The sequence below is a fragment of the Tachyglossus aculeatus genome, chromosome 23 (assembly GCF_015852505.1).
Source record: "Tachyglossus aculeatus isolate mTacAcu1 chromosome 23, mTacAcu1.pri, whole genome shotgun sequence".
Classification (NCBI taxonomy): Eukaryota; Metazoa; Chordata; class Mammalia; order Monotremata; family Tachyglossidae; genus Tachyglossus; species Tachyglossus aculeatus.
This window is the reverse complement of record NC_052088.1, coordinates 9,572,400-9,600,158: the sequence shown is the minus strand read 5'-3', so window position 1 is coordinate 9,600,158 and position 27,759 is coordinate 9,572,400. Positions and strand designations below refer to the sequence as shown.

General features: G+C 47.6%; 1 protein-coding gene across 1 annotated transcript in view; it reads right to left on the bottom strand.

The window, feature by feature from the left end:
• The window catches only part of SLC30A5 (solute carrier family 30 member 5), a 50,943-nt gene extending 27,121 nt beyond the window's left edge, over positions 1-23,822 (bottom strand). The window contains exons 1-7 of the mRNA XM_038765793.1: positions 23,764-23,822; positions 15,423-15,545; positions 13,275-13,341; positions 10,809-10,894; positions 8,941-9,028; positions 6,875-6,962; positions 3,171-3,247 (exon numbers count right to left, since the gene is read on the bottom strand). Coding sequence (XP_038621721.1) covers positions 3,171-3,247; positions 6,875-6,962; positions 8,941-9,028; positions 10,809-10,894; positions 13,275-13,341; positions 15,423-15,545; positions 23,764-23,822 — 588 coding nt within the window. The remainder of the gene's footprint in view (positions 1-3,170; positions 3,248-6,874; positions 6,963-8,940; positions 9,029-10,808; positions 10,895-13,274; positions 13,342-15,422; positions 15,546-23,763) is intronic.
• Between the last annotated feature and the right edge of the window lie 3,937 nt (positions 23,823-27,759).

Genomic DNA, 27,759 nt, shown 5'->3' with positions numbered 1-27,759 from the left:
GTTCCACAGGCCAATCCCACCTGGGCAGGTGGGCCCGGAGGGGCGATTTTTTGGGTGGAAAGGGCTCCGTCTGCTCATGAAAGAACAGGCACCGCCCCATCCCCGCTGCATTTCCTCTGACTGACCTCAGACCCTTTTCGAGATAATAATAATGATGATGGCATCTGTTAAGTGCTTACTATGTGCGAAGCACTGTTCAACGCACTGGGGTGGGGAATACAAGGTGATCAAGTTGTCCCAGTCTTCATCCCCACTTTACAGATGAGGTAACTGAGGCCCAGAGAAGTTAAGTGACTTGCCCAAAGTCACATAGCTGACAAGTGGCGGGATTAGATGAAGCGCTCTAGTCCGAAAAGTAGGACTTTCTGGCCTGTGATTCCATGGAAAATCCTTCCTTTGACACCCGTTTTCCCGTAACCGTTTTCAACGGCCGCTGAAGAACGCGACCAAGACCCGACCGATGAAAGAAAAGGAGAAAACCACCCTACCCCGCTAGCTGCCTGGCAAGCGGCCAGGAAGACGGTAGGCGCTTACTATGTGCCAAGCACTGTTCTAAGGGCTGGTAATAATTACAGTAATAATGATGGTATTTGTTTGGCCCTTACTATGTGCCAAGCCCTGTTCTAAGCATCATCATCAATCGTATTTATTGAGCGCTTACTGTGTGCAGAGCACTGTACTAAGCGCTTGGGAAGTACAAGTTGGCAACATAACTGCTCTAAGCGCTGGTAATAATAATAATGATCTCTGTATTTATGTATATATGCTTGTATGTATTTATTACTCTATTTTATTTGTACATATTTATTCTAATTATTTTATTTTGTTAATATGTTTTGTTTCGTTGTCTGTCTCCCCCTTCTAGACTGTGAGCCCACTGTTGGGTAGGGACCGTCTCTAGGTGTTGCCAATTTGGACTTCCCAAGCGCTTAGTACAGTGCTCTGCACACAGTCAGCGCTCAATAAATACGATTGAATGGATGAATGAACAGTGCTTGGCACATAGTACGCGCTTAATCAATCAATCAATCGTATTTACTGAGCGCTTCCTGTGTGCAGAGCACTGTACTAAGCGCTTGGGAAGTACAAGTTGGCAACATATAGAGACAGTCCCCACCCAACAGTGGGCTCACAGACTAAAAGGGGGAGACGGAGAACAAAACCAAACATACTAACAAAATAAAATAGAATAGATATGTACAAGTAAAATAAATAGATAGAGTAATAAATATGTACAAACATATATACAGGTGCTGTGGGGAAGGGAAGGAGGTAAGATGGCGGGGGGCTTAATAAATGCCATTATTATTATTGTTAAGACAGGCTCGAGAGGAAACTCCCCATCGAGCTCGGCGTTAAGTGGAAGAAGGCAGACCCTTTCTTTTGAATCAGCATTTCAAAATCATTCAATGTCTGGGCTGCTTACGGGGATGTAAATCTGTCCTCAAACTACCGATACATTCCTGGACCAATAACGCCCCAGAATAATTATGGCTTTATTCTGAAAAAGAACAAAAAAGCGGCGAGCGTTTACAGAAACAGCATGGCCTAGTGGAAAGAGCAGGGGTCTGAGTCAGAGGGCCTGGGTTCCCAACCGGGCTTTGCCACTTCATTCAGTCGTATTTATTGAGCGCTTACTGTGTGCACAGCACTGTACTAAGCACTTGTCTGCTGCATGATCTTGGGCAGGTCCCTTCACTTCTCTGGGCCTCAGTTCCCCCATCTATAAATTGGGGATTAAGATGGTGAGCCCCAGGTGAGACAGGGACTGTGTCCAACCTGATTAGCTTTTTTTTAAAAATGGCATTTATTAAGCACTTACTATGTGCAAAACACTGTTCTAAGCTCTGGGGTGGTTACAAGGTGATCAGGTTGTCCCAAGGGGGCTCACAGTCTTCATCCCCATTTTACAGATGAGGTAACTGAGGCCCAGAGAAGTTCAACTGACTTGCCCAAAGTCACACAGCTGACAAGTGGCAGAGCCGGGATTTGAACCCATGACCTCTGACTCCAAAGCCTGGGCTCTTTCCATTGAGCCACGCTGCTTCTCTAACCCAGCACTTAGTACAGTGCTTAGCACATAGTAAGTGCTTAAATGCCATAAAAAGAAAAAAAAAATCAGCCTGATGATTAGAGGCCTCCCACTATTTCTTGCCAACGCAGTACGCGAGCGCAGGCCTTCCTCAAAAGGTGGGATTCGTGACCCGGAAAATGAGGGACAAAGAGGCCCGGAAGATGATGATAACGGTAATAATAATAACGACATCTGTTAAGCACTTGCTATGTACCAGGCACTGTACTAAGCGCTGGGGTGGATACAAGCAAATCGGGTTGGACCCGGTCCCCGTCCCACGTCACAGTCTCAATCCCCATTTGTCAGATGAGGTGACTGAGGCCCAGAGAAGTGAGGTGACTCACCCAAGGTCGCACAGCAGAGTGGCAGAGCCGGGATTAGAACCCAGGTCCTTCTGTCTCCCAGGCGTGGGCTCTCCCCACCAGGCCACGCTGCTTCTCTAATAACTCCCAGACTGAGCCCCCATTTTTCTCTCCTCCTCCCCATCTCCTTCCCCTCCCCACATATGTTTGTACAGATTTATTACTCTATTTTACTTGTCCATATTGACTATTCTATTTATTTTGTTAATAATGTGCATCTAACTTTATTTTTATTTATTCTGATGACCTGACACCGGTCCACATGGTTTGTTTCATCCCCCTTCTAGATTGGGAGCCCGTTGTTGGGTAGCGACCATCTCTAGGTGTTGCCGACTTGGACTTCCCAAGCGCTTAGTACAGCGCTCCGCACCCAGGAAGCGCTCAATCATCATCATCAATCGTACTTATTGAGCGCTTACTATGTGCAGAGCACTGTACTAAGCGCTTGGAAAGTACAAATTGGCAACATATAGAGACAGTCCCTACCCAACAGTGGGCTCACAGTCTAAAAGGGGGAGACAGAGAACAAAACCAAACATACTAACAAAATAAAATAAATAGAATAGATATGTACAAATAAAATAAATAAATAGAGTAATAAATATGTACAAACATATATACAGGTGCTGTGGGGAAGGGAAGGAGGTAAGATGGGGGGGATGGAGAGGGGGACGAGGGGGAGAGGAAGGAAGCTCAATAAATATGACTGAATAGTAACGAAGAAGGGCACGTACCTTGTGGTCTGCAACGCCCAGGAAAGCGATGACCGTGTAGAGAAGGTGAGTTAGGGCGCTGTCGTGGTGCCCTTCGGCTGGGGAAAGGAGTGAAGGAAAACACAGTGGGGGGATCTGGGCATTTTGGCATCTCTCCCTCGTGGCCGGCTCTGGGCGGGAAAGTCCCTGGTTCCGGGATTCCAGCCTCCACCACGTGCTTACGGTATTATTGACGTCCCATTTTCAACACCGGAGAGGCCTCCCTACCCGACAGGCGGTACAAAGGTTGGCGTGGGTAGCGTGGCGTGCTCTGCACTCCGTAAGCGCTCAATAAATACGACTGAATGAATGGGAATCTTGTGGGATTCCGATTTTCCGGTGCCACTTGGAAGAGAGGATGGCATTCCGAAAACCAGCTCTCGCGCCGGAGCGGGGTGTCCTCCTCGCTTCGGTTAAAGCCCTCCTGGGGTGCCACCGACAAGATGGCAGCAGCGACAGCGCCGGAAGTCTGAGCTCTCTGGAGTCATCCCCCTCCCCACAGCACCTGTATATATGTTTGCAACAACAATAATAATAATAATGGCATTTATTAAGCGCTTGCTATGTGCAAAGCACTGTTCTTTACGCGCTGGGAAGGTTACAAGGTGATCAGGTTGTCCCACGGGGGGCTCACAGTCTTCATCCCCATTTTAAAGATGAGGTAACTGAGGCACAGAGAAGTTAAGCGCCTCGCCCAAAGTCACGCCGCTGACAACTGGCAGAGCCGGGATTTGAACCCATGACCTCTGACTCCAAAGCCTCTTTGCCACTGAGCCACGCTGCTTCTAAATCTGTTTGTACAGATTTATTACTCTATTTTACTTGTCCATATTGACTATTTATTTTGTTAACGATGTGCATCTAGCTTTATTTCTACTTATTCTTATTCAATTCATTCAATTGTGTTTATTGAGTGCTTACTGCGGGCAGGGCACTGTACTAAGCGCTTGGGAAGGACAAGTTGGCAACATAGAGAGACGGTCCCTACCCAACAGACTTGACACCTGTCCACGGGCTTTGTTTTGTCGCCTGTCTCCCCCTTCTAGACTGGGAGCCCGTTGTTGGGTAGGGACCGTCGCCAGATGTTGCCAACTTGGACTTCCCAAGCGCTTAGTACGCGCTCAATAAATACAATCGAACGAATGAATGAATGAGTCCCGCCCGAAGGGGAAGGGTCACCGGCCTCCCCGTCCTCCCGCCTGATCGGGTCAGAGGGAGGTTGTGCTCACCACGCACATCTCTGACCGAGCCGGAGAGAAGTGGCTACTTCAGTACCCACTTGGCCAGTCAGGGGCCCGAAAAACTGAGTAAGGGGACTCAGGGGGACGTTAAGCCCTCCATCCCCTCCCCACCACACCAGAGGCCGAAGATTGTGCCCGAGAGACGGGCCGCCCACCTCTTCGGCCCCCAAGCCGCGGGCTTAAGCTCACTGTGGGCAGGGAAAGTCGCCTGAACCCTCCAAAACTGTGCCCTGCACCTCGTAGACGCTCAATAAATACCACTGATGGTGATGATGCTCCTAAGATGACTGGAAGTCCTGCAAGGGGGCACTTCAGAATCGATTCGATCAAGGGAATTTATTGAGCACTTGCTGAGTGCGGAGCCCCGGACTGAACACTTGGGAGAGTTCATTCATTCATTCAATCGTATTTATTGAGCGCTTACTAGGTGCAGAGCACTGAACTAAGCGCTTGAGAAGTACAAGTTGGCAACATATAGAGACAGTCCCTACCCAACAACGGGCTCACAGTCTAGATGGGGGAGACAGAGAACAAAGCATATTAACAAACTAAATAGAATAAATATGTACAAATAAAATAAGTAAATAGAGTAATAAGTACGTACAAACATATATCCGTAATAATAGTATTTGTTAAGCACTTACTATGTGCAAAGCACCGTTCTAAGCTCTGGGGAGGTCACAAGGTGATCAGGTTGTCCCCCGGGGGGCTCACAGTCTTCACCCCCATTCCACAGATGAGGTCACTGAGGCCCAGATTATAATAATAATAATAATAGTCTGATACAACAGCGTTGGTATATGTACGATCCCCGGCCACAAGGCCCTTCCAGACTAGAGGACTAATTTGAAGACCGACCGGACTATAAAAAAGGGAATAGAACCAATATTCTCAGCGATGGTAAAAGCCTCTTATGTGCCTAGAATTAAAGAATCAAGGTGGGCGTGACTTCTGAATTATTATTATTATTTTTAGCATTCCACCTCTTTCTAGAGTTTTATACGCAGTACGTATTTGTTACTCTATTTATTTTACTGGTACATATTTATTCTGTTTATTTTATTCTGTGAAGATGCTTTGTTTTGTTGTCTGTCTCCCCCTTCTAGCCTGGGAGCCCGCTGTTGGGTAGGGACCGTCTCTCTATGTTGCCAACTTGGACTTCCCAAGCGCTTAGTACAGTGCTCTGCACACAGTCAGCGCTCAATAAATACGACTGAATGAAAAGGGATGTTGTCTTGCCGGAAAAAGTCCATCCCGTGTTTATTTTTGACTGGCTCCTAAATTTTCCCATTCCCTTCTTCCCAAGTGACAACAAAGGAGAGTGGACAGAACTCCAGGTGGGAAATCATCATCATCATCAATCGTATTTATTGAGCGCTTACTATGTGCAGAGCACTGTACTAAGCGCTTGGGAAGAACAAATTGGCAACATATAGAGACAGTCCCTACCCAACAGTGGGCTCACAGTCTAAAAGGGGGAGACAGAGAACAAAACCAAACATACTAACAAAATAAAATTCGAAATGTGTGTATGTGTTTGTGTGGGGGGGATAAAGGGAGACACTGATTCCAGGATTTGGCCTGTTGATATCTACTCATTCTTTTCTGTTGATGGCCGCCTCTCTCTCATCACTGGGCCTGAAAACATTTGCAAGGCTTTAATAAAGTCTCTACGCTGAGGAGCTCAAACTGTTGCCACATAATAATTGCGGCATTTGTTGAGTGCTTACTATGTGCCAAGAACTGTATTAAGCGCTGGGGTACATACAAGATAATCAGGTAGGAAAGGGTCCCTGTCCCACACGGGGTTCACGGTATTCATCTCCACTTTACAGATCAATCAATCAATCGTATTTATTGAGCGCTTACTGTGTGCAGAGCACTGTACTAAGCGCTTGGGAAGTACAAGTTGGCAACATATAGAGACAGTCCCTACCCAACAGTGGGCTCGCAGTCTAAAAGGGGGAGACAGAGAACAAAACCAAACATACTAACAAAATAAAATAAATAGAATAGATATGTACAAGTAGAATAGAGTAAGAAATATGTACAGATGAGGTATTTATTTATTTTATTTTGTTTTGTTAGTATGTTTGGTTTTGTTCTCCGTCTCCCCCTTTTAGACTGTGAGCCCACTGTTGGGTAGGGACTGTCTCTATATGTTGCCAACTTGTACTTCCCAAGCGCTTAGTACAGTGCTCTGCACACAGTAAGCGCTCAATAAATATGATTGATGATGATGATGAGGTAACTGAGGCTCAGAGAAGTGACCGGCCCAAGTGATCTCTCAGCAGACAAGTGGCGTGAGTCCTTTTAACTCCTACGCCTGGGCTCTTCCCACTAGCCAGGCTGCTTTTCAGGGGAACTTGTTGATTAGTTCAATTATAATCCACACGAAGGCGGATCCCTAGGTTCTTTAGGACGCGCTTTTTCCCAAAAGGATACGGTGCTCCGCAATCTTCGCCATAAGGTCGTCGTTATCGAACAGCAACAAGCAGATGACAGCGATGATGAAGAAAGCGGCGCCTCTCGTCTGGAAAGAAGCACATCTTTATTAAGGATTCTTGGCGACGCGGGGCTCGCCCCGCTCTCCTCTGGGCTACCGAGGCGAGGTGGGTTTAGTAGAGGTCTCCGCGTGGGGTAAGCACTCAATAAATATGACTGATTGACGGTAGTGCGTGCGGGAGGCCCTGGCCCTCACGGTTTTGAGACCATTAGGATGGCCACGAGACTAATGCTTGGGCGGTAATTCCTCTTGAAAACCAAGGACGAGGGACTCAAACCGTTTTCTGACGCTGGATTGAGCGAAAAGGAGGCAGGAGGAGGTGGGAAAATTATTCATCCCGGTGGCAGCCTCCACATCCCCGGCTGAGCTTCAGATGGCTACCCGTTAATTTGTTATTTTTTAGGTTTACGTTAAGCACTTATGTGCCAGGTACAATGCTACGCGCTCGGGTAATAATAATAATAATAATGATGGCATTTATTAAGCGCTTACTATGTGCAAAGCACTGTTCTAAGTGCTGGGATAAAAGATAACCAGGTTGCACACAGTCCCTGTCCCACGTAGGTGAGACCAATGTTGGGTAGGGACTGTCTCTATATGTTGCCAATTTGTACTTCCCAGGCGCTTAGTACAGTGCTCTGCGCAGAGTAAGCGCTCAATAAATACGATTGATGATGATGGTCGAAAGAGCAAGGGCTTTGGAGTCAGAGGTTGTGGGTTCAAATTCCAGTTCCGCCAATTGTCAGCTGTGACACTTCGGGCAAGTCACTTCACTTCTCTGTGCCTCAGTTCCCTCATCTGTAAAATGGGGATGAAGGCTGTGAGCCCCACGGGGGACAACCTGATCACCCTGTAACCCCCCAGCGCTTCGAACAGTGCTTTGCACATAGTAAGTGCTTAACAAATACCATCATTATTATTATTAACCCCCATTTTATATATGAAGTCACCGGGGCACAGAAGTGAAGTCAGCAGTCAGTCACTGGAAAGAGCCTGGGCTTTGGAGTCAGAGGTCATGGGTTCAAATCCCGGCTCTGCCAATTGTCAGCTGCGTGACTCTGGGCAAGTCACTTCTCTGTGCCTCAGTTACCTCATCTGTAAAATGGGGATTGACTGTGAGCCCCCCGTGGTACAACCTGATCACCTTGTAACCTCCCCAGTGCTTAGAACAGTGCTTTGCATATCATCATCATCATCATCAATCGTATTTACTGAGCGCTTACTATGTGCAGAGCACTGTACTAAGCGCTTGGGAAGTACAAATTGGCAACATATAGAGACAGTCCCTACCCAACAGCGGGCTCACAGTCTAAAAGGGGGAGACAGAGAACAAAACCAAACATATAGTCAGCGCTTAATAAATGCCATTATTATTATTATTCAATCAATCGTATTTATTGAGAGCTGTGTGCAGAGCACTGTACTAAGCGCTTGGGAAGTACAAGTTGGCAACATATAGAGACGGTCCCTGCCCAACAGTATTTATTGAGCACTTACTCTGCGCAGAACACCGTAACAAGGGCTTGGTGGAGTACAATATAACCCGCACATTCCCTGCCCACAATGAGCCGGCCCCAAATCACCCAGCAGGCCAGGGGCGGAGGCAGGATTAGAACCCAGGGCCTTGGGCCTCCCAAGCCTGGGCACTATCCACTAGGCCACCCTGCTTCACCGTTAGCCGATCAAAATGTTAGCTCTGTCCGTTAGGCACCGTACTCCAACGGACCAGGAAGATTGGGGGAAGGGCAGCCTGCCAACTTGCACTTCCCAAGCGCTTAGTACAGTGCTCTGCACAAAGTAAGCGCTCATTAAATACGACTGAATGAATGAATCCCCAGGGACAAATATCTGCTTAATTCAGATATTAATAGATGTTCAGTTATTCAGATATTAATTCAGATATTAATATCTGCTTATCTGCTAGCCCCCCCACCAGTTTGCAGAAATGCTTTTAAAGGTGGGGGGGAATAAAGAGCGAGTGAGCGTGCAGGAGTAACTCCCTTACCTTTGTCGGTCCTCCTCCGGAGCCAGTGAACCAAACACTGAGGAACGAGACGACGACGATATCGCTGTGCTCGAACAGCAACAGGGTCCTACGAGCCCACACAATCGCGGCATTTAATTCTCTAATAATAATAATAACACAATGCTGGCACCCGTTAAGCGCTTACTGGGTGCAAAGCGCTGCCCGAAGCGCTCTTCATTTTGGAACCGAGCTCTCCCGAGACCCCTCCTGCTCGATCGGGCCTGACGACAACGGTCAGTACATCGTCCGGGCTCGCTCCCCCTCGTCCCCCTCTCCATCCCCCCAATCTTACCTCCTTCCCTTCCCCACAGCACCTGTATATATGTATATATGTTTGTACATATTTATTTATTTTACTTGTACATATCTATTCTATTTATTTTATTTTGTTAGTATGTTTGGTTTTGTTCTCTGTCTCCCCCTTTTAGACTGTAAGCCCAATGTTGGGCAGGGACTGTCTCTATATGTTGCCAACTTGTACTTCCCAAGCGCTTAGTACAGTGCTCTGCACATAGTAAGCGCTCAATAAATATGATTGATTGATTGATTGGAATCCCGTGGTGGGGAGGAGGAGCCAGGGAAGGCACCAGCCCAACAGCCCCTTCAGCTTAGGTGCCTGGAAGGGCAGAGGTAATAATAATAATAATAACGATGGCATTTAGTAAGCGCTTACTATGTGCAAAGCACTGTTCTAAGCGCTTGTCCCACGGCGGGGGGCTCACAGTCTTAATCCCCATGTAGTCCCCGACACTCACCTCTGATCTGGACAAATGCGTACATTCCGATTTACGGCTGACTGCTTATTTTGATTTATTTTGATTTAAGGTCCCTGACTCTTAGAGGGTCTCTCACCAAACCCTTCCGCTTAATCCTCTGAAAGCCCCCGGTCGGCCAGGGGACTTCGTCGGCCGAGGGGATCCCGCGGACGAGAGGAAGGCCGGCCTACGTGACTCCGGGTCGGGAGTTCGGTGGGGGTTCTGAGATCCTTCTGATATACGGTAGCAGTGTGGCTCGGTGGAAAGAGCCCAGGGTCACGGGTTCAAATCCCAACTCCGCCAACTGTCAGCTGGGTAGCTTCTCTGTGCCTCAGTTCCCTCATCTGTAAAATGGGGATCGACTGTGAGCCCCCCGTGGGATAACCTGATGGCCTTGTAACCTCCCCAGCGCTTAGAACAGTGCTTTGCACATAGTAAGCGCTTAATAAATGCCATCATCATTAGTATTATTATTACCCTTCAGGTGGGTGGCGGGGGAGGGCAGAAGAGAGAATAAGTTGGGTCTTTGGACGGCCTGGGAATACGCTGAGCGTTTTCGGTACCCCGTTACTATCATCAATCGTATTTATTGAGCGCTTACTATGTGCAGAGCACCGTACTAAGCGCTTGGGAAGTACAAATTGGCAACATATAGAGACAGTCCCTACCCAACAGTGGGCTCACAGTCTAAAAGTTACTACCAGACAATGGTTCCCTACCTCTCTCGCCCCGGGACTCTGGAAGCTTTCCATCTGCCTTCCTCATCCCTCAAAAACCGTTCTTATTTTTATTATCATTCCAATCGCAATTCTCCCCTTGGAAACCATCTGGGAGTCCGAGGTGGAGGAACCCTAGATTTCACTTAGTACCATTAGACCCTCAATTTAAAATGGAATTTGGTCAAGCTGAGGTTAACATATGCCCACACCCAAACAAGTGGGTTTTTTTTTTAATCCTCTAAAGAATTTAAAATCTGTGTCTAATCTGGATTAGCTGGTATCTACCCCAGCGCTTTAGTACAGTGCCTGGCACATAATAAGCACTTAAACAATACCAAAAAAGAGAAAAGCAAACATAAAAATGCCGATTTACCTCAGTGGTCCACAAAGGGTGAGGCCAAAAAACCAGAGAAGCGTGATCACACAACCGGCGATGGCATGTTTAACGATCTTGATCCACTAGGGAAAGAGATCAAAGGTGAAGGGTTATTTCCCCATGCCTTAATCCGCTAACCATTCATTCACTCATTTGATCGTATTTATTGAGCGCCTACTGTGTGCAGAGCACTGAACTAAGCACTTGGAAAGTATAATTCGGCAAAGATAGAGACAATCCCTGCCCAACAACGGGTTCACAGTCTAGAAGGGGGGAATTAATTATGGTATTTGTTAAGCGCTTACTATGTGCCAAGCACTGTTCTAAGCACTGGGGGGGAGGGATACAAGGAAATCAGGCTGTCCCTCATGGGGCTCACAGTCTTAATCCCCATTTTACAGATGAGGGAACTGAGGCCCCGAGAAGTTAAGTAACTTGTCCAAAGTCACACAGCTGACAAGTGGAGGAGCCGGGATTAGAACCCATGACCTCTGACTCCCAAGTCCGTGCTCTTTCCACTGAGTGACGCTGCTTATCAGCAGTGTGACTTTGGGCAAGCCACTTAACTTCTCTGGGCCTCAGTTCCCTCATCAGTAAAATGGGGATTAAGACTGAGCCCCCTGTGGGACAACCTCATTACCTTGTATCTACCCCAGTGCTTAGAACAGTGCTTGGCACATAGCAAGCCCTTAACAAATACCATTTTTATTATTATTATTGTTTCCCCGGACAACGCTTTCATTTTCTCTCGCGTTTGGAGGTGATTTTTCCCTAGCGAGCTTCGGTGTTTGGATCAGAAGGAATCTGGAAGCTTAATTCGCCAGGATTTCGGGAGGCAGGGAGGAGAGGGAAGTCGATTATTTGGGGAAACCTTCCAAGGGTCGGCGCCGGTGGCCTCTCCGGGAGAGAGTTGCTCCGTGTGGGAGATTCCCTGGAAGGCAGAGATCCCCAGAAGGCGGCAGGATGAGGGAATGTATGGAACTTAAAAGGGGGCTTGACTTTGGTCTCAAGGCAAATCCTGACTGCGATACTGGATTGCTGAACGTCGGGAAAAAGAAGATATTTTGCCCTTCATTCGGCCTTCGGCCCTGGTCACCTCCTATTTCTCAACACCACCACACATTCCCTGCCAGCTTCCGTCCCAGGATGGGGAGCGTCCCCCAATTCCCAGCCACTTTCCGCTGGGTTAAAGACCTGAATCCGAGGGCTACGGGGGAAAGTTGCTCACACCCCCCTTTTCCCCACCCCAACATTTCGGGAGATCGGTGGCCTGGGAACTTGGGAAAAACAGCTTTTCCGGGTGGATACTACAACTAATAATAATGATGATGATGGTCGTAGAAGCAGCGTGGCTCAGTGGGAAGAGCCCGGGCTTTGGAGTCAGAGGTCAGGGGATCAAATCCCGGCTCCGCCAATTGTCAGCTGTGTGACTTTGGGCAAGTCACTTCGCTTCTCTGGGCCTCAGTTACCTCATCTGTAAAATGGGGATTAAGACTGTGAGCCCCCTGTGGGACAACCTGATTGCCTTGTAACCTCCCCAGCGCTTAGTGCTTTGCACATAATAAGCGCTTAATAAATGCCATTATTATTATTATTATTTGTTAAGCACTCTTCTAAGCACTGGGGTAGATACAAACTCATCAGGTTAGACACGGTCATAGTCTTAATCCGGCCCAGGAGTCAGGAGGTCACGGGTTCTAATCCCGGCTCCGCCACTTGTCAGCTATGTGACCATGGGTAAGTCACTTCACTTCTCTGGGCCTCAGTTACCTCATCTGTAAAACGGGGATTGAGTCTGTGAACCCCATGTGCGGCAGGGACTGCGTCCAGCCCAATTTACTTGTATCTACCCCAGCGCCGATTACAGTTTCTGGTGCAGAGTAAGCGCTTAACAAATACCATAATTATTATTATTATTATAATAACTGAGGCACAGAAGTGAATGTCTTGCCCAAGGCCACCCAGTAGACAAGTGGCAGAGCCGGGATTAGAACCCACGTCCTTCCGACTCTCACAAGCCCCATTTAGCTCCTGGGGCAAGATGGATTTCTATCAGTTGCCAACCTGTACTTCCCAAGCGCTTAGTACAATGCTCTGCACACAGTAAGCGTTCAATAAATACGATCGAATGAATGAATATCAACAGACCACCCGCCCGCACCCTCCTCCTCATAAACACCCCCACCGCCCCAAACAATGACAGTTAACTCTTAGAGAAAGACAGATTTCCAACCCATCCTCGGTCCTCCCAAAAGATCCAGTTCCCTCTCGGGGCATCCCGCTCTGACACGTTTCCCAGGAAAATTCCCGACGTGCCCTAAGTTCTTCTGTTTTCTAATTAAGTAGCAGTGAGCCGGAGAATTCATCCATTTGCCCCGGCTTCCCTAGGCTCCCCAGAGGGAGAGAAGAACGCACGCCTTCTCCCAACGTAGCGACGGAGACGTGATTTGGCAAGGAACGCACCTGGTGCCTGGTTATCGTTTTTCCAGAAGAAAATGGCTTTTGAAACAAAACCATGAAAAAGGCAGACCTGTTGGCAAATAATGGAGGATAATGTCAATCAATTTTTAAATGAAAGGTCAACGCCAAACATTAAAAATAGCAATCCTAATCTGGTTTTCTTTGATATCGTACAAAGGTCCTTGTACACACGATAAAGCCTCATTCATCTGGACTACACAAGCCATAATAATAACAGTGATAGTTGTTAAATGTCTATACGCCGAACACTGTGCTAAACACTAGGGTAGATACAGGACTGTGAGCCCACTGTTGGGCAGGGACTGTCTCTATATGTTGCCAGTTTGTACTTCCCAAGCGCTTAGTACAGTGCTCTGCACACAGTAAGCGCTCAATAAATACGATTGATGATGATGATGATGACAACTAGATTACACATGGAACTCACAGACAAGAAGGAGGGAGAACAGGTAATGAATCCTCATTTTACAGAAAGGGAAACTGAGGCCCAGAAAAAAAACAAACGGTATTTGCTAAACTCTTACTGGGCACTGTACTAAGCGCTGGGGTGGACAGAAGCAAATCAGTTGGACGCAGTCCCTGTCCCTTGAGGTGCTCACAGTCTCAATCCCCCTTTAACAGATGAGGTAACTGAGGCCCTGAGAAGTGAAGTGACTTGCTCAGGGTCACACAGCAGACAAGGGGCAGAGCCGGGACTAGAACCCAGGTCTCCTGACTCCTTAATAATAATAATAATGTTGGTATTTGTTAAGCGCTTACTACGTGCCAAGCACTGTTCTAAGCGCTGGGGAGGTTACAAGGTGATCAGGTTGTCCCACGGGGGGCTCACACAATTTTAATCCCCATTTTACAGATGAGGTCACTGAGGCACAGAGAAGTTAAGTGACTTGCCCAAAGTCACACAGCCGACAGTTGTTGGAGCAGGGATTTGAACCCATGACCTCTGACTCCAAAGCCCGTGCTCTTTCCACTGAGCCACGCTGCGTCTCTTGCCCTTCTCCACTGCTCTCAAGGAGAGCACCATGAGAAGCAACGCTGAGTACAGTGCTCTGCACACAGTAAGCGCTCAATAAATATGACTGAATAAATGAATGGCGTAGTGGAGAGAGCACAGGCCTGGGCGTCGGAAGGTCGTGAGTTCTAATCCCGGCTCCGCCACGTGTCTGCGGGGTGACCTTGGCCAAGTCACTTCCCTGGGCCTCAGTTCCCTCATCTGTAAAATAGGGATGGAGCCCCACGTGGGACAGGGACTGTCGACAGCCTGATTTGCTCGTATCCACCCCAGCGCTTAGTAGAGTGCCCGGCACATAGTAGCCGCTTAACAAATGCCACAATTATTATCAGGAAGGGCAGTGTTCAGTCTCCACGACAGCTTGGGTGAAACGGCAGACGGAGGGCGATGGGGATGAGGGGCAGCGAGGAGACGGAACAGGAGGAGAAGGGAGGGAGCCGTCCTCTTGAGGCCCGTACGGCCTTTAAAGGGGCAGAGAAGACACAGACCAGCCCCGGCACAAAAAGCTGAGTTTAAGTTCAGCACGCACCGGAATTGTGGATTTTTCCATAATTTTGATGTTCCGCTAATTCGGACTGGCGTCTCCTCCCGGCCCTCCGCCCACCACACTCGGCCTACATCAGCGAGAGACTCTGACTGCCTTACAAAGTTACCATCTTACCTCCTTCCCTTCCCCACAGCACCTGTATATATGTTTGTACATATTTATTACTCTATTTATTTTACTTGTACACATCTATTCTATTTATTTTATTTTGTTAGCATGTTTGGTTTTGTTCTCCATCTCCCCCTTCTAGACTGTGAGCCCGCTGTTGGGTAGGGACTGTCTCTATATGTTGCCAACTTGTACTTCCCAAGCGCTTAGTCCAGTGCTCTGCACACAGTAAGCGCTCGATAAATACGATTGATTGATTGATTACAAAGAGGTGAAACTCGAAAACCGCGCCTGGCCTACAAAACGCCCTTCCCCTGGGTCACCCACGCCTTTCCGACAGATCATCATCAATCGTATTTATTGAGCGCTTACTATGTGCAGAGCACTGTACTAAAAGCGAGGGTGCGACGATAAAGCCGAAGCAGATCTGAAAGGGCGCCGGGGAGCTGGGAGACGGACTTACCCGAGTTTCAGGATGAAGACAAACTGCACGATGTGAACTATTTTGAGGAGATCGTAGGATTCGAAGAGGCCCAGGGCTTTTAGAAACTTCGAGAAACACAGCAGCACAATGTATTTAGTCAGCCTGCGGGTGGAAAAGAGAAGAAAACTGACGCGCTCGCTTCCAACTCGAAGATTAAGACTTATCGTTCGACGAGGGCATCATTCGAGTAACGTGGGGGGGAACCGATTAGGGGCGGAAAATCAATAAAAACCAGCGGAGTTCCGTTTCGGCAGGGCCCAGCCTAAATCAGGTGCAGGGGAACGGCAATCCTACATCGCAATTTATCTGATTACGTGCGGTTGTTGCTCCACAGCTTAATGGGGAGTGAATTCTCCAAATCCACCATCAAAAATGCTCCTGAATTTTAAAAATGAGCACTAGAGAGCTAAGGAATGATAGATCCGAGGTTAGTTCTTGGTCAAGGACTGAAGATCAAAAAGCTTGAATGACTTCTTGGTTCTTCATCTCTGATCTCCCCCTCATCTTACCTCCTTCCCTTCCCCACAGCACCTGTATATATGTATATTTGTTTGTACATATTTATTACTCTATTTATTTATTTTACTTGTACATATCTATTCTATTTATTTTATTTTGTTAGTATGTTTGGTTTTGTTCTCTGTCACCCCCTTTTAGACTGTGAGCCCACTGTTGGGTAGGGACTGTCTCTATATGTTGCCAACTTGTACTTCCTAAGCGCTTGGTACAGTGCTCTGCACACAGTAAGCGCTCAATAAATACGATTGATGATGATGATGATGATGATCTAATAACTGTGCTACCTGTTAAAGCACTTACTGTGTGGCATGCACTGGGGTAGATACAGGATAATTAGGTTCCACACGGGGCTCACATTCCAAGTGGGAGGGAAAATGGGTATTGAACCCCTCTTTTGCAGATGAGGGAACTGGGGCACAGAAGTCTTTTTTTTTTTAAATGGTATTTGTTGAGCGCTTACTAAGTGCCAGACATTGTACTAAGTGTGGGAGTTACATATAAGTAGTTAGGTTGGACACAGAAGCAGCGTTTTTCGGTGGAAAGAGCCCGGGCTTGGGATTCAGAGGTGGTGGGTCCTAATCCCGGCTTCACCACTACTCAGCTGTGTGACTTTGGGCAATTCACTTCACTTCTCTGGGCCTCAGTTCCCTCACCTGGAAAATGGGGATGAAGACTGTGAGCCCCTCGTGGGACAACCTGATCACCTTATATCCCCCACCCCCCAGGGCTCAGCACATTGTAAGCGCTTAACAAATACCACTATTATTATGTCCCACAGGAAGCTCAGTTTTAATCCCCGTTTTACAGGTGAGGTAAAAGTGAAGTGACTTGGCCCAAGGTCACCCAGCAGACAAGAGGCGGAGCCGGGATTAGAACTCAGGTCCTCCTGATTCCCAGGCTCTACCCTCTAAGGCCAAGCTGCTTCTTGCCGCAGACCCCTGGCCCATGTCCTACCTCTGGCCTGGAACCCCCTTTCTCCTCAAATCCAACAGACAATTACTCCCCGACCAACTTCAAAGCCTTACTGAAAACACATCTCCTCCAGGAAGCCTTCCCAGACTAAGCTCACTTTTCCACATCTCCCACTCCCTTCCGCGTCACCCTGACTCACTCCCTTTGTTCTTCCCCCTCTTCCTGCCCCACAGCTATTTTATATATATAAATATTTACATATATATATGTATGTAATTCCTTTTATTTATATTGATGTCTGTTTACTTGTATTGATGTCTGCCTCCCCCCCTCTAGACTGTGAGCTCACTGTGGACAGCGATTGTCTCTATTGCTGTACTGTACTTTCCCAAGCGCTTAGTACAGTGCTCTGCATGCAGGAAGCGCTCAATAAATACGACTAAATGAATGAAAGTGATTTGCCCATGACGACAGAGCCGGCAAGCAGCAGGGCAGGGATGATGGCCCAGGTCCTCTGACTCCCTAGCTTGCACTTTTCCCATTAGGCCAGGCTGCTTCTTAACGATAAAACCACAATCAGAGCAGGAAATCCACAGTTTAAAGCGGAAAGCTAAGTCTTCGGGCTTCGGGAAGAGTTTAGCTCCTGAGGGTCTTCCTTGATGGACCCCCTCCCCTTCCCAGTCACGCCAGCCTACCAGCCTCCTCACCAGTCAGGTGCTTCTCTGTTCTATTTATTCAGGCCTTCCCTAGCCATAATAATAATAATAATAATAATGGCATTTATTAAGCACTTACTATGTGCCAAGCACCATTCTAAGCGCTGGGGAGGTTACAAGGTGATCAGGTTGTCCCACGGGGGGGGGCTCACAGTCTTCATCCCCATTTGACAGATGAGGTCACCGAGGCCCAGAGAAGTGAAGTGACTTGCCCAAAGTCACACAGCTGACAATTGACGGAGCCGGGATTTGAACCCATGACCTCCGACTCCAAAGCCCGGGCTCTTTCCACTGAGCCACGCTGCTTCTCCATCCTCTCACTCTTAAGTCGTACACATTGGCCAATGCACGGCTACCTCTCCCCCCCGGGGAATTGGCAGCGTGGCTCAGTGGAAAGAGCACGGGCTTGGGAGTCAGAGGTCATGGGTTCGAATCCCGGCTCTGCCGTTTGTCAGCTGTGTGACCTTGGGCAAGTCACTTCACTTCTCTGTGCTTCAGTTACTTCATCTGTAAAATGGGGATTAAGACTGTGAGCCACACATGGGACAACCTGATCACTCGGTATCCCCCCCAGCGCTTAGGACAGTGCTTTGCACATAGTAAGCGCTTAACAAATACCAAAATTATTATTATTACAGATAAACAATCTAATCAATCAGTCAATCAATAGCCTTTAGCGATCGCTTAATACGTACAGAGCACTCTACTAAGCACTTGGGAGAGAACAACAGGATTCGGAGATACGTTCCCTGCCCATAAGGAGCTTACAATCAATAGCATTTAGCAATCGCTTAATATGTGCAGAGCAGTCTGCTAAGCACTTGGGAGAGAACGACAGGATTCGGAGATATGTTCCCTGCCCATAAGGAGCTTACAGTCAAGAGCTCTAGCTTGATTAAAAAAATACACAGTGAACACTTCTATAGCAAATATTTCCACGTACTCTCTGGACTGTAAGCCTGTTGTGGGCAGGGTACTCTTTTATTGTTTTGAGTTTTTTTGGGGGGTACTTGTTAAGTGCTAACGATGTGCTAGTGCTTCCCAAGCGCTTAGTACAGTGCTCTGCACACAGTAAGCGCTCAATAAATACGATTGATTGATTGCTAGGGACTTTACTTAAAGCTGAAGTACCTATAAGGCCAACAGGTTGGACACAGTCCACCCCACATGGGGCTCACAGTCTAAATCGGAGGGAGGATTTAATCCCCATTTTACAGATGAGGGAACTGAGGCCCGGGGAAGCGAAGTGACTTGCCCAAGGTCACACAGCGGACAAGTGGCGGAGCACTGTACTAAGCGAAGGGAAGGAAATGATAGAAAAGAGCTGGAAGATGTGTTCCCTGCCCACGATGAGCTTGCTTTCCTATTCTGCATCCACAAGTTAAAGTCACAGATAGCCTGGGCAATAAGAGAAGTTACCCTCTGTGCTTTATGCAATACAACTGCCAACCACAAAAATCCGTCAATGCCCCCAAATAACGTACTAAGTGGCGGGACTGGGGAGCTCAATTAGTTGGCAGGTCGGCGTCGGGTCTCCGTTTGGGCTGGCGACACACAACTGAATTGACTGACGTCTGTCTAAAACTTCCATTTTCCCATATGGCAGAGTACCAGCTTTGCCTAAAAGGTGTTGCCGATTACGCTTGCCAATCAATCGTATTTATTGAGCGCTTACTGTGTGCAGAGAACTGTACTAACTGCTTGGGAAGGACAAATTGGCAACACATAGAGACGGTCCCCACCCAATAGTGGGCTCACAGTCTGTTGCCAAACAGACTGAGAATCTGGTACGTGCCCTCTGCCTTCCAGAGGTCCCGCAGGATAATAATAAAAATAATAATTGAGGTGTTTGTTAAGAGCATACACTGTGCCAAGCACTTTACGAACAACTGAGGTAGATGGGTGTAGACAGACGGTAATTGGGTTAGACGCAGTCCCAGAACCACCTGGGGTTCACAGTCTTATTCCTTATTTTACAGATGGTGTAACTGAGGCACACAGAAAGGTCACACGGCGGATTAGTGACAGCGGCGGGATTAGAACCCAGGTCCTTCCGACTCCCAAGCCAGTGCGCTCTCCAGTAGGCCACACTGCTTCACGTTATTATAAGGCAAGACACGGAGAACAAACCAACCAGTGACGTGACGCTCTGCCACGGGATCTCACCTCATTTCAACTCGTGTATACATCCCCTTTCTCTCTTTCCTCCTATTCCAGTAGTTGTTAGGCACTTACTATGTGCCAACTACTGTACTAAACACTGGGGTAGATACGAGATCATCAAGACCCACAGTCTAAGTAGGAGAGAGAACAGGTATTTAATCCCCATTTGGCTGATGAACAAATAAAGAACAAATAAAGCTATATGCACATCACTAACTAAAATTAACTCCCCCTCCCCATCCCCCCCCGCCTTACCTCCTTCCCCTCCCCACGGTACCTGTATGCATGTTTGTACGTATTTATTGCTCTATTTTATTTGTACATATTTATTCTTATTTATTTTATTTTGTAAATATGTTTTGTTTTGTTGTATGCCTCCCCCTTCTAGACTGTGAGCCTGCTGTGGGGTAGGGACCGTCTCTATATGTTGCCAGCTTGGACTTCCCAGGCGCTTAGTACAGTGCTCTGCACACAGTAAGCGCTCAATAAATACGATTGAATGAATGAATGAATGATGAGGGAACCAATCAATCAATCAATCGTATTTATTGAGCGCTGTGTGCAGAGCACTGTACTAAGCACTTGGGAAATACAGGTTGGCAACATATAGAGACGGTCCCTACCCAACAGTGGGCTCACAGTCTAGAAGGGGGAGACAGAGAAACAAAACCAAACACATTAACAAAATAAAATAAATAGAATAGATATGTACAAGTAAAATAAATAGAGTAATAAATATGTACAAACATATACAGGGAACTGAGGCACAGAGAGGCCAAGTGACTTGCCAAGGTCACACGTCAGGTAAGTGGCGGAGCAGGGATGAGACCCCGCGTCCCGACTCCCAGGCTTCTTCATTCAATCGCATTTATTGAGCGCTTACTGTGTGCAGAGCACTCTACTAAGCGCTCGGAAAGTACAAATTGGCAACAGAGAGAGACGGTCCCTACCCAACAACGGGCTCACAGTCTAGAAGCAGCGTGGCTCAGTGGGAAGCGCCCGGGCTTTGGAGTCAGAGGTCATGGGTTCAAATCCCGGCTCCGCCAATTGCCAGCTGTGTGACTTTGGGCCAGTCGCTTCACTTCTCTGGGCCTCAGTTCCCTCATCTGTAGAATGGGGATTAAGACTGTGAGCCCCCCGTGGGACAACCTGATCACCTTGTACCAGCGCTTAGAACAGTGCTTTGCACGTAGTAAGCACTTAATAAATGCCATCATTATTATTATTATTATTAGAAGGGGGAGACAGACAACAAAACAAGTCGACAGGCGTCAATACCATCAAAATAGCCAACTATAATTGTAGATCTATACACATCGTTAATAAAATAGAGTAATAAATAGGTACAAATATGCTAGGCCACACTGCTTCCTTCTAAGCAAAAGGAAAAAAACAACCGTCTATGCAATCTGTAAGGTGTTTTACGCTCTATCTTCCCTGCTAGAGCGTAAGCTCTACGAAGGCAGACAAGCAGCGTGGCTCAGTGGAAAGAGCCCGGGCTTTGGAGTCAGAGGTCACGGGTTCAAATCCCGGCTCCGCCAGTTGCCAGCTGTGTGACTTTGGGCGAGTCGCTTCACTTCTCTGGGCCTCAGTTCCCTCATCTGTAAAATGGGGATGAAGACTGTGAGCCCCCCATGGGACAACCTGATCACCTTGTAACCTTCCCAGTGCTTAGAACAGTGCTTGGCACATAGTAAGCGCTTAATAAATGCCATTATAAACCACATCTGCCCAGGCCCACGTCCTTCCCCTGGCCCGGAATGCCCTCCCTCCGCACATCCGCCAAACTAGCTCTCTTCCTCCCTTCAAAGCCCTACTGAGAGCTCACCTCCTCCAGACTGAGCCCCCTTTTTCCTCACCTCCTTCCCCTCCCCACAGCACCTGTCTAGATTTGTACAGACTTATTCCTCTATTTTACTTGTACCTATTTACTCCTCTATTTATTATGTTGATGCGCACAGAGCTATAATTCCGTTTATTCTGACGGTTCTGACGCCTGTCTCCATGTTTTGTTTTGTTGTCTGTCTCCCCTTTCTAGCCCGTGAGTCCGTTGTTGGATAGGGACCGTCTCTATCTGTTGCCCATTTGTCCTTCCCAAGCGCTTAGTCCAGTGCTCTGCACACAGTAAGCGCTCAATCAATACGACTGAATGAATGAACACCATGTCTATCTATCATCATCATCAATTGTATTTATTGAGCGCTTACTATGTGCAGAGCACTGTATCTACTAACTTTGAGCCCCATGAGGGACTGGGACAGTAGTTGACCATAGTAGTTGGCACATAATAAGCACTACACACTCCCTTGGACTCACCCAAGCACACAGTACAGTGCTCTGTACACAGCAGGAATTCTGGAAACACCACTGACTGACTGATCTCACCGGGCTTTGATCTATATGGCAACTAGGCCCCATATGGTAGCTATATAATAATAATGATGGCTTTTATAATAATAATAATAGCATTTATTAAGCGCTTACTATGTGCCAAGCACTGTTCTAAGCGCTGGGGGAGGTACAAGGTGATCAGGGTGTCCCACGTGGGGCTCCCAGTCTTCATCCCCATTTTACAGACGAGAGACCTGAGGCCCAGAGAATAACAATAATAATAATGATGGCATTTGTTAAGTGCTTACTATGTGTGAAGCGCTGTTCTAAGCTCTGTGGAGGTTACACGGTGATCAGGTTGTCCCACGGGGGGCTCACAGTCTTCATCCCCATTTTACAGATGAGAGAACTGAGGCCCAGAGAATAATAATAATAATGGCATTTGTTGAGCACTTACTCTGTGCGAAGCACTGTTCTAAGCTCTGGGGCGGTTGGTTACAAGGTGACCAAGTTGTCCCCCGGGGGGCTCCCGGTCTTCATCCCCATTTGACAGATGAGAGAACTGAGGCTCAGAGAATACTACTACTACTGATAATGCCGGCATCTGTTAAGCGCTTACTATGTGTCAAGCACCGTTCTAAGCGCTGGGGAGGTTACAAAGTGATCAGGTTGTTCCCTGGGGGGGGCTCATGGTCTTCATCCCCATTTGACAGATGAGAGAACTGAGGCTCAGAGAATACTACTACTACTACTAATAACGACGGCATCTGTTAAGCGCTTACTACAAGCACCGTTCTAAGCGCTGGGGAGGTTACCAGGTGGTCAAGTTGCCCCACGGGGGGCTCACAGTCTTCATCCCCATTTTACAGACGAGAGAACTGAGGCTCAGAGAATACTACTACTACTGATAATGACGGCATCTGTTAAGCACTTACTACGTGCCAAGCACTGTTCTAAGCGCTGGGAAGGTTACCAGGTGGTCAGATTGTCCCACGGGGGGCTCACAGTCTTCATCCCCATTTTACAGATGAGAGAACTGAGGCTCAGAGAATACTACTACTACTGATAATGACGGCATCTGTCAAGCGCTTACTATGTGTCAAGCACCGTTCTAAGCGCTGGGGAGGTTACCAGGTGGTCAAGATGTCCCACGGGGGGCTCACAGTCTTCATCCCCATTTGACAGATGAGAGAACTGAGGCACAGAGAATACTAATAATAATAACTAATAATAACGTTATTAAATAATAACTAATAATAATAATAAAATAACTAATAATAACGTTGGTATGGGTTAAGCGCTTACTACGTATAAAGCACTGTTCTAAGCGCTGGGGAGGTTACACGGTGATCAGGTGGTCCCCCCGGGGTGGGGGCTCCCGGTCTTCACCCCCATTTTCCAGATGAGGCAACTGAGGCCCAGAGCAGTGAAGCGCTTAGTACAGCGCTCTGCACACAGTAGGCGCTCAATCAATACGATGGATTGATTGATTGATGGAAGTGACTCGCCCAAAGTCACCCGGCTGCCAAGTGTGTGTGTGTGGGGGGCAGGATTGGAACCCATGACCTCTGACTCCCAAGCCCGGGCTCTTTCCACTGAGGCAGGAGGACCGACTGAATGATTGATGGATGGATGGATGGATGGATGGATGGATGGGGGGGGTTGGTTGCCATGGTTACCGAGGCGGGGGCGCGTCCACGGGGCCCAGGCCGGCGGGGCGTCCGAGGGGCGGCTCCATGGCGGGGGGCGGGGGGGGGGAGGGTCTCAGCCGGCCCGCCCTGCGATCCCTCTCCCTCTCCTCCTCCTCCTCTTCATCCTCTTCATCCTCCTCGTCCTCCTCCTCCGGGCGGGCCCCCGGGCTGCCACACGGACGGACGGACACGGCAGGGCCCGCCTCAGGCGGCGCCTCCACGTCACCCGGCCCGCCGCCCGACGCTACTGCGCCTGCGCCGGCCCCCGCGTCCGCCGGAAGTGACGTCACCCCCACCCCCCTCGCCGGCCTCCCGCCGGCCTCCCGCCGCAGCGCCCCCTGCCGTCGCGGAAGCGTCTCCGCGCGTTCAGGCCGCCGCGTCCCAGGCGTTCGTCCCTTCATTCAAGCATTCATTCGTTCGTTCATCCAGTCAGTCAGACAGTCAGTCATTCATTCGTTCAGTCAGTCAGTCAGACAGTCAGTCATTCGTTCCTTCATTCAGGCATTCATTCATTTAGTCAGTCGGACAGTCAGTCTGTCAGTCATTCACTCATTCGTTCCTTCATTCAGGTATTCATTCATTCATTCATTCATTCAGACAGTCAGTCAGTCATTCGTTCCTTCCTTCCTTCCTTCATTCATTCAGTCAGTCTGTCAGTCAATCAGTCAGACAGACAGTCATTCAGTCATTCGTTCCTTCATTCAGGCATTCATTCATTCATTCAGTCAATCAGTCAGACAGTCAGTCAGTCATTCGTTCGTTCCTTCCTTCCTTCCTTCCTTCCTTCATTCATTCAGTCAGTCAGTCAGCCAGCCAGTCATTCGTTCCTTCATTCTGGCATTCATTCATTCAGTCAGTCAGACAGTCATTCGTTCCTTCATTCAGGCATTCATTAATTCATTCAGTCAATCAGTCAGACAGTCAGTCATTCGTTCCTTCATTCAGGCATTCATTCATTCGTTTATTCAGTCATTCGTTCATTCATTCAATCAGTCATTCAGTCATTCGTTCTTTCATTCAGTCATTCAGTCATTCGTTCCTTCATTCTGGCATTCATTCATTCGTTCATTCAGTCATTCGTTCCTTCATTCAGGCATTCAGTCATTCGTTCCTTCCTTCCTTCCTTCATTCATTCAGTCATTCGTTCATTCCTTCGTTCGTTCGTTCATTCATTCATTCAGTCAGTCATTCGTTCCTTCATTCCGGCATTCATTCAGTCTTTCATTCAGTCGTTCGTTCAGTCATTCCGTCATTCGTTCATTCAATTATTCATTCAGTCATTCGTTCTGTCATTCGTTCAGTCAGTCAGTGAGTCATTCGTTCCTTCATTCCGGCATTCATTCATTCGTTTATTCAGTCATTCGTTCATTCATTCATTCAATCAGTCAGTCAATCAGACAGTCAGACAGTCAGTCATTCAGTCAGTCAGTCAATCAGTCAGACAGTCATTCATTCCTTCCTTCCTTCCTTCCTTCAGTCAGTTATTCTTTTCTTCATTCAGGCATTCATTTGTTCATTCAGTCATTCGTTCATTCATTCACTCAGTCAGTCAGTCATTCGGTCCTTAATTCAGGCATTCATTCATTCGTTCATTCAGTCATTCAGTCTCGTTCATTCCTTCGTTCCTTCGTTCGTTCGTTCGTTCATTCTGTCATTCCTTCCTTCCTTCCTTCCTTCCTTCCTTCCTTCCTTCCTGCATTCATTCTTGACTTGTCCTCTCCCCAAGCGCTTAGTCCAGTGCTCTAAACACAGTAAGCACTCCATAAATATGATTGAATTCATTCAGTCATTCAGGCATTCATTCTTGACTTGTTCTTTCCAAGCGCTTAGTCCAGTGCTCTACACACAGTAAGCGCTCCATAAATACGACTGAATTCATTCATTCATTCATTCAATCGTATTTATGGAGTGCTTACTGTGTGCAGAGCACTGGACTAAGCGCTTGGGAAGTACAAGTTGGCAACGTCTAGAGACGGTTCCTACCCAACAAGGGGCTCACAGTCTAGAAGGGGGAGACAGACAAAAAACAAAACAAGGAGACGGGTGTCCATACCATCAGAATAGAGAAATAGCATTATAGTGAATAATTCGTTCACTGGTTGCCAAGCACTGTTCTCAGCGCTGATGATGACGGTATTTGCGAAGCACTTACTATGTGCCAAGCACTGTCTTAAGCGCTGGGGTAGATACAAGGTCATCAGGTTATCCCACGTGGGGCTCCCAGTCTTCATCCCCATTTTACAGATGACGGAACTGAGGCCCAGCGAAGTGAAGTGACTTGCCCAAGGTCACACAGCGGACAAGTGGAAGAGCTGGAATTAGAACCCATGACCTCTGACTCCAAAGCCCAGGCCCTTTCCACTAACCTACTGGGAGAGTAGACTATTCATTCAGTCGTATTTACTGAACACTTACTTACTGTACACCTTGCCCACAACGAGCTAACAGTCTAGAAGTGGGGGAGACCAACATTAATGTAAATAAATTAATGTAAAGAATTAATATAAATAACTACATCACAGATATTCATTCATTCATTCAATGGTATTTATTGAGCGCTTACTGTGTGCGGAGCACTGTACTAAGCGCTTGGGAAGTACAAGTTGGCAACATATAGAGACGGTCCCTACCCACCAGTGGGCTCACAGATATGGACATAAGTGCTGTGGGGTGGGGGGGTCTCGATCAAGCGCTTAGTACAGTGCTCCGCACACAGTAAGCGCTCAATAAATACCATTGAATGAATTAAGAGTCTTCAGTGGATTTGGGTAGGGAAACAGTTCTACAACTACTACTAATTATAATACTGGTTAAGGGTTTACTATGCGCCAAGCACTGTTCTAAACCCTGGGGCAGATTCAAGTTAATCTCGTCTCTTTGTCGTTACATTGTACTCTCCCAAACACTTAGTACAGTGCTTTGCAGGCAGTAAGTGCTCAGTAAATACGATTGAATATATGAATGATAATTATAATAGTTATAAGTAATAATAATTATTATTGTATTTGTTAAGCGCTTACTAGGTGCCAAGCACTGTTCTAAGCGCTAGGGTAGATAAAAGGCAATTAGGTTGTCCCACGTGGGGCTCACGGTCTTCATCCCTATTTGACAGATGAGGGAACTGAGGTCCAGAGAGGTGAAGTGACCTGCCCAAAGTCACACAGCTGACAAGTGGCGGAGGCGGGATTAGAACCCACGACCTCTGACTCCCGAGCCCGGGCTCTTTCCACTGAGCCACGCTGCTTCTCATGAAGAAACGAATGTTTAGATGCAGTCCCTGACCCACATGGGGCTCCCGGTCTTAATCTGTTTTCCAGATGAGGGAACTGAGGCCCAGAGAAGTAAAATGACTTGCCCAAGGTCACACAGCAGATGAGTGGGCAAGTCACTTCACTTCTCTGGGCCTCAGTGCCCTCATCTGTAAAATGGGGATGAAAACTGTGAGCCCCCTGTGGGACAACCTGATCACCTTGTAACCTCCCCAGCGCATAGACAGTGCTGGGCACGTAGTAAGTGCTTAACAAATGCCATCATTATTATTATTATTAAAACTGTGAGCCCCCCGTGGGACAACCTGATCACCTTGTCATCTCCCCAGCACTTAGACCAGTGCTTTGCACATAGTAAGTGCTTAACAAATGCCATCGTTATTATTATTATTATTAAAACTGTGAGCCCCCCGTGGGACAGCCTGATCACCTTGTAACCTCCCCAGCGCTTAGAACAGTGCTGGGCACATAGTAAGCGCTTAACAAATGCCATTATTATTATTATTAAAACTGTGAGCCCCCCGTGGAACAACCTGATCACCTGGTAACCTCCCCAGTGCTTAGAACAGTGTTTTGCACATAGTAAGCACTTAACAAATGCCATTATTATTATTATTATTATTATTATTATTATTATTATTAAAATTGTGAGCCCCCCGTGGGACAACCTGATCGCCTTGTAACCTCCCCAGCGCTTAGAACAGTGCTTTGCACA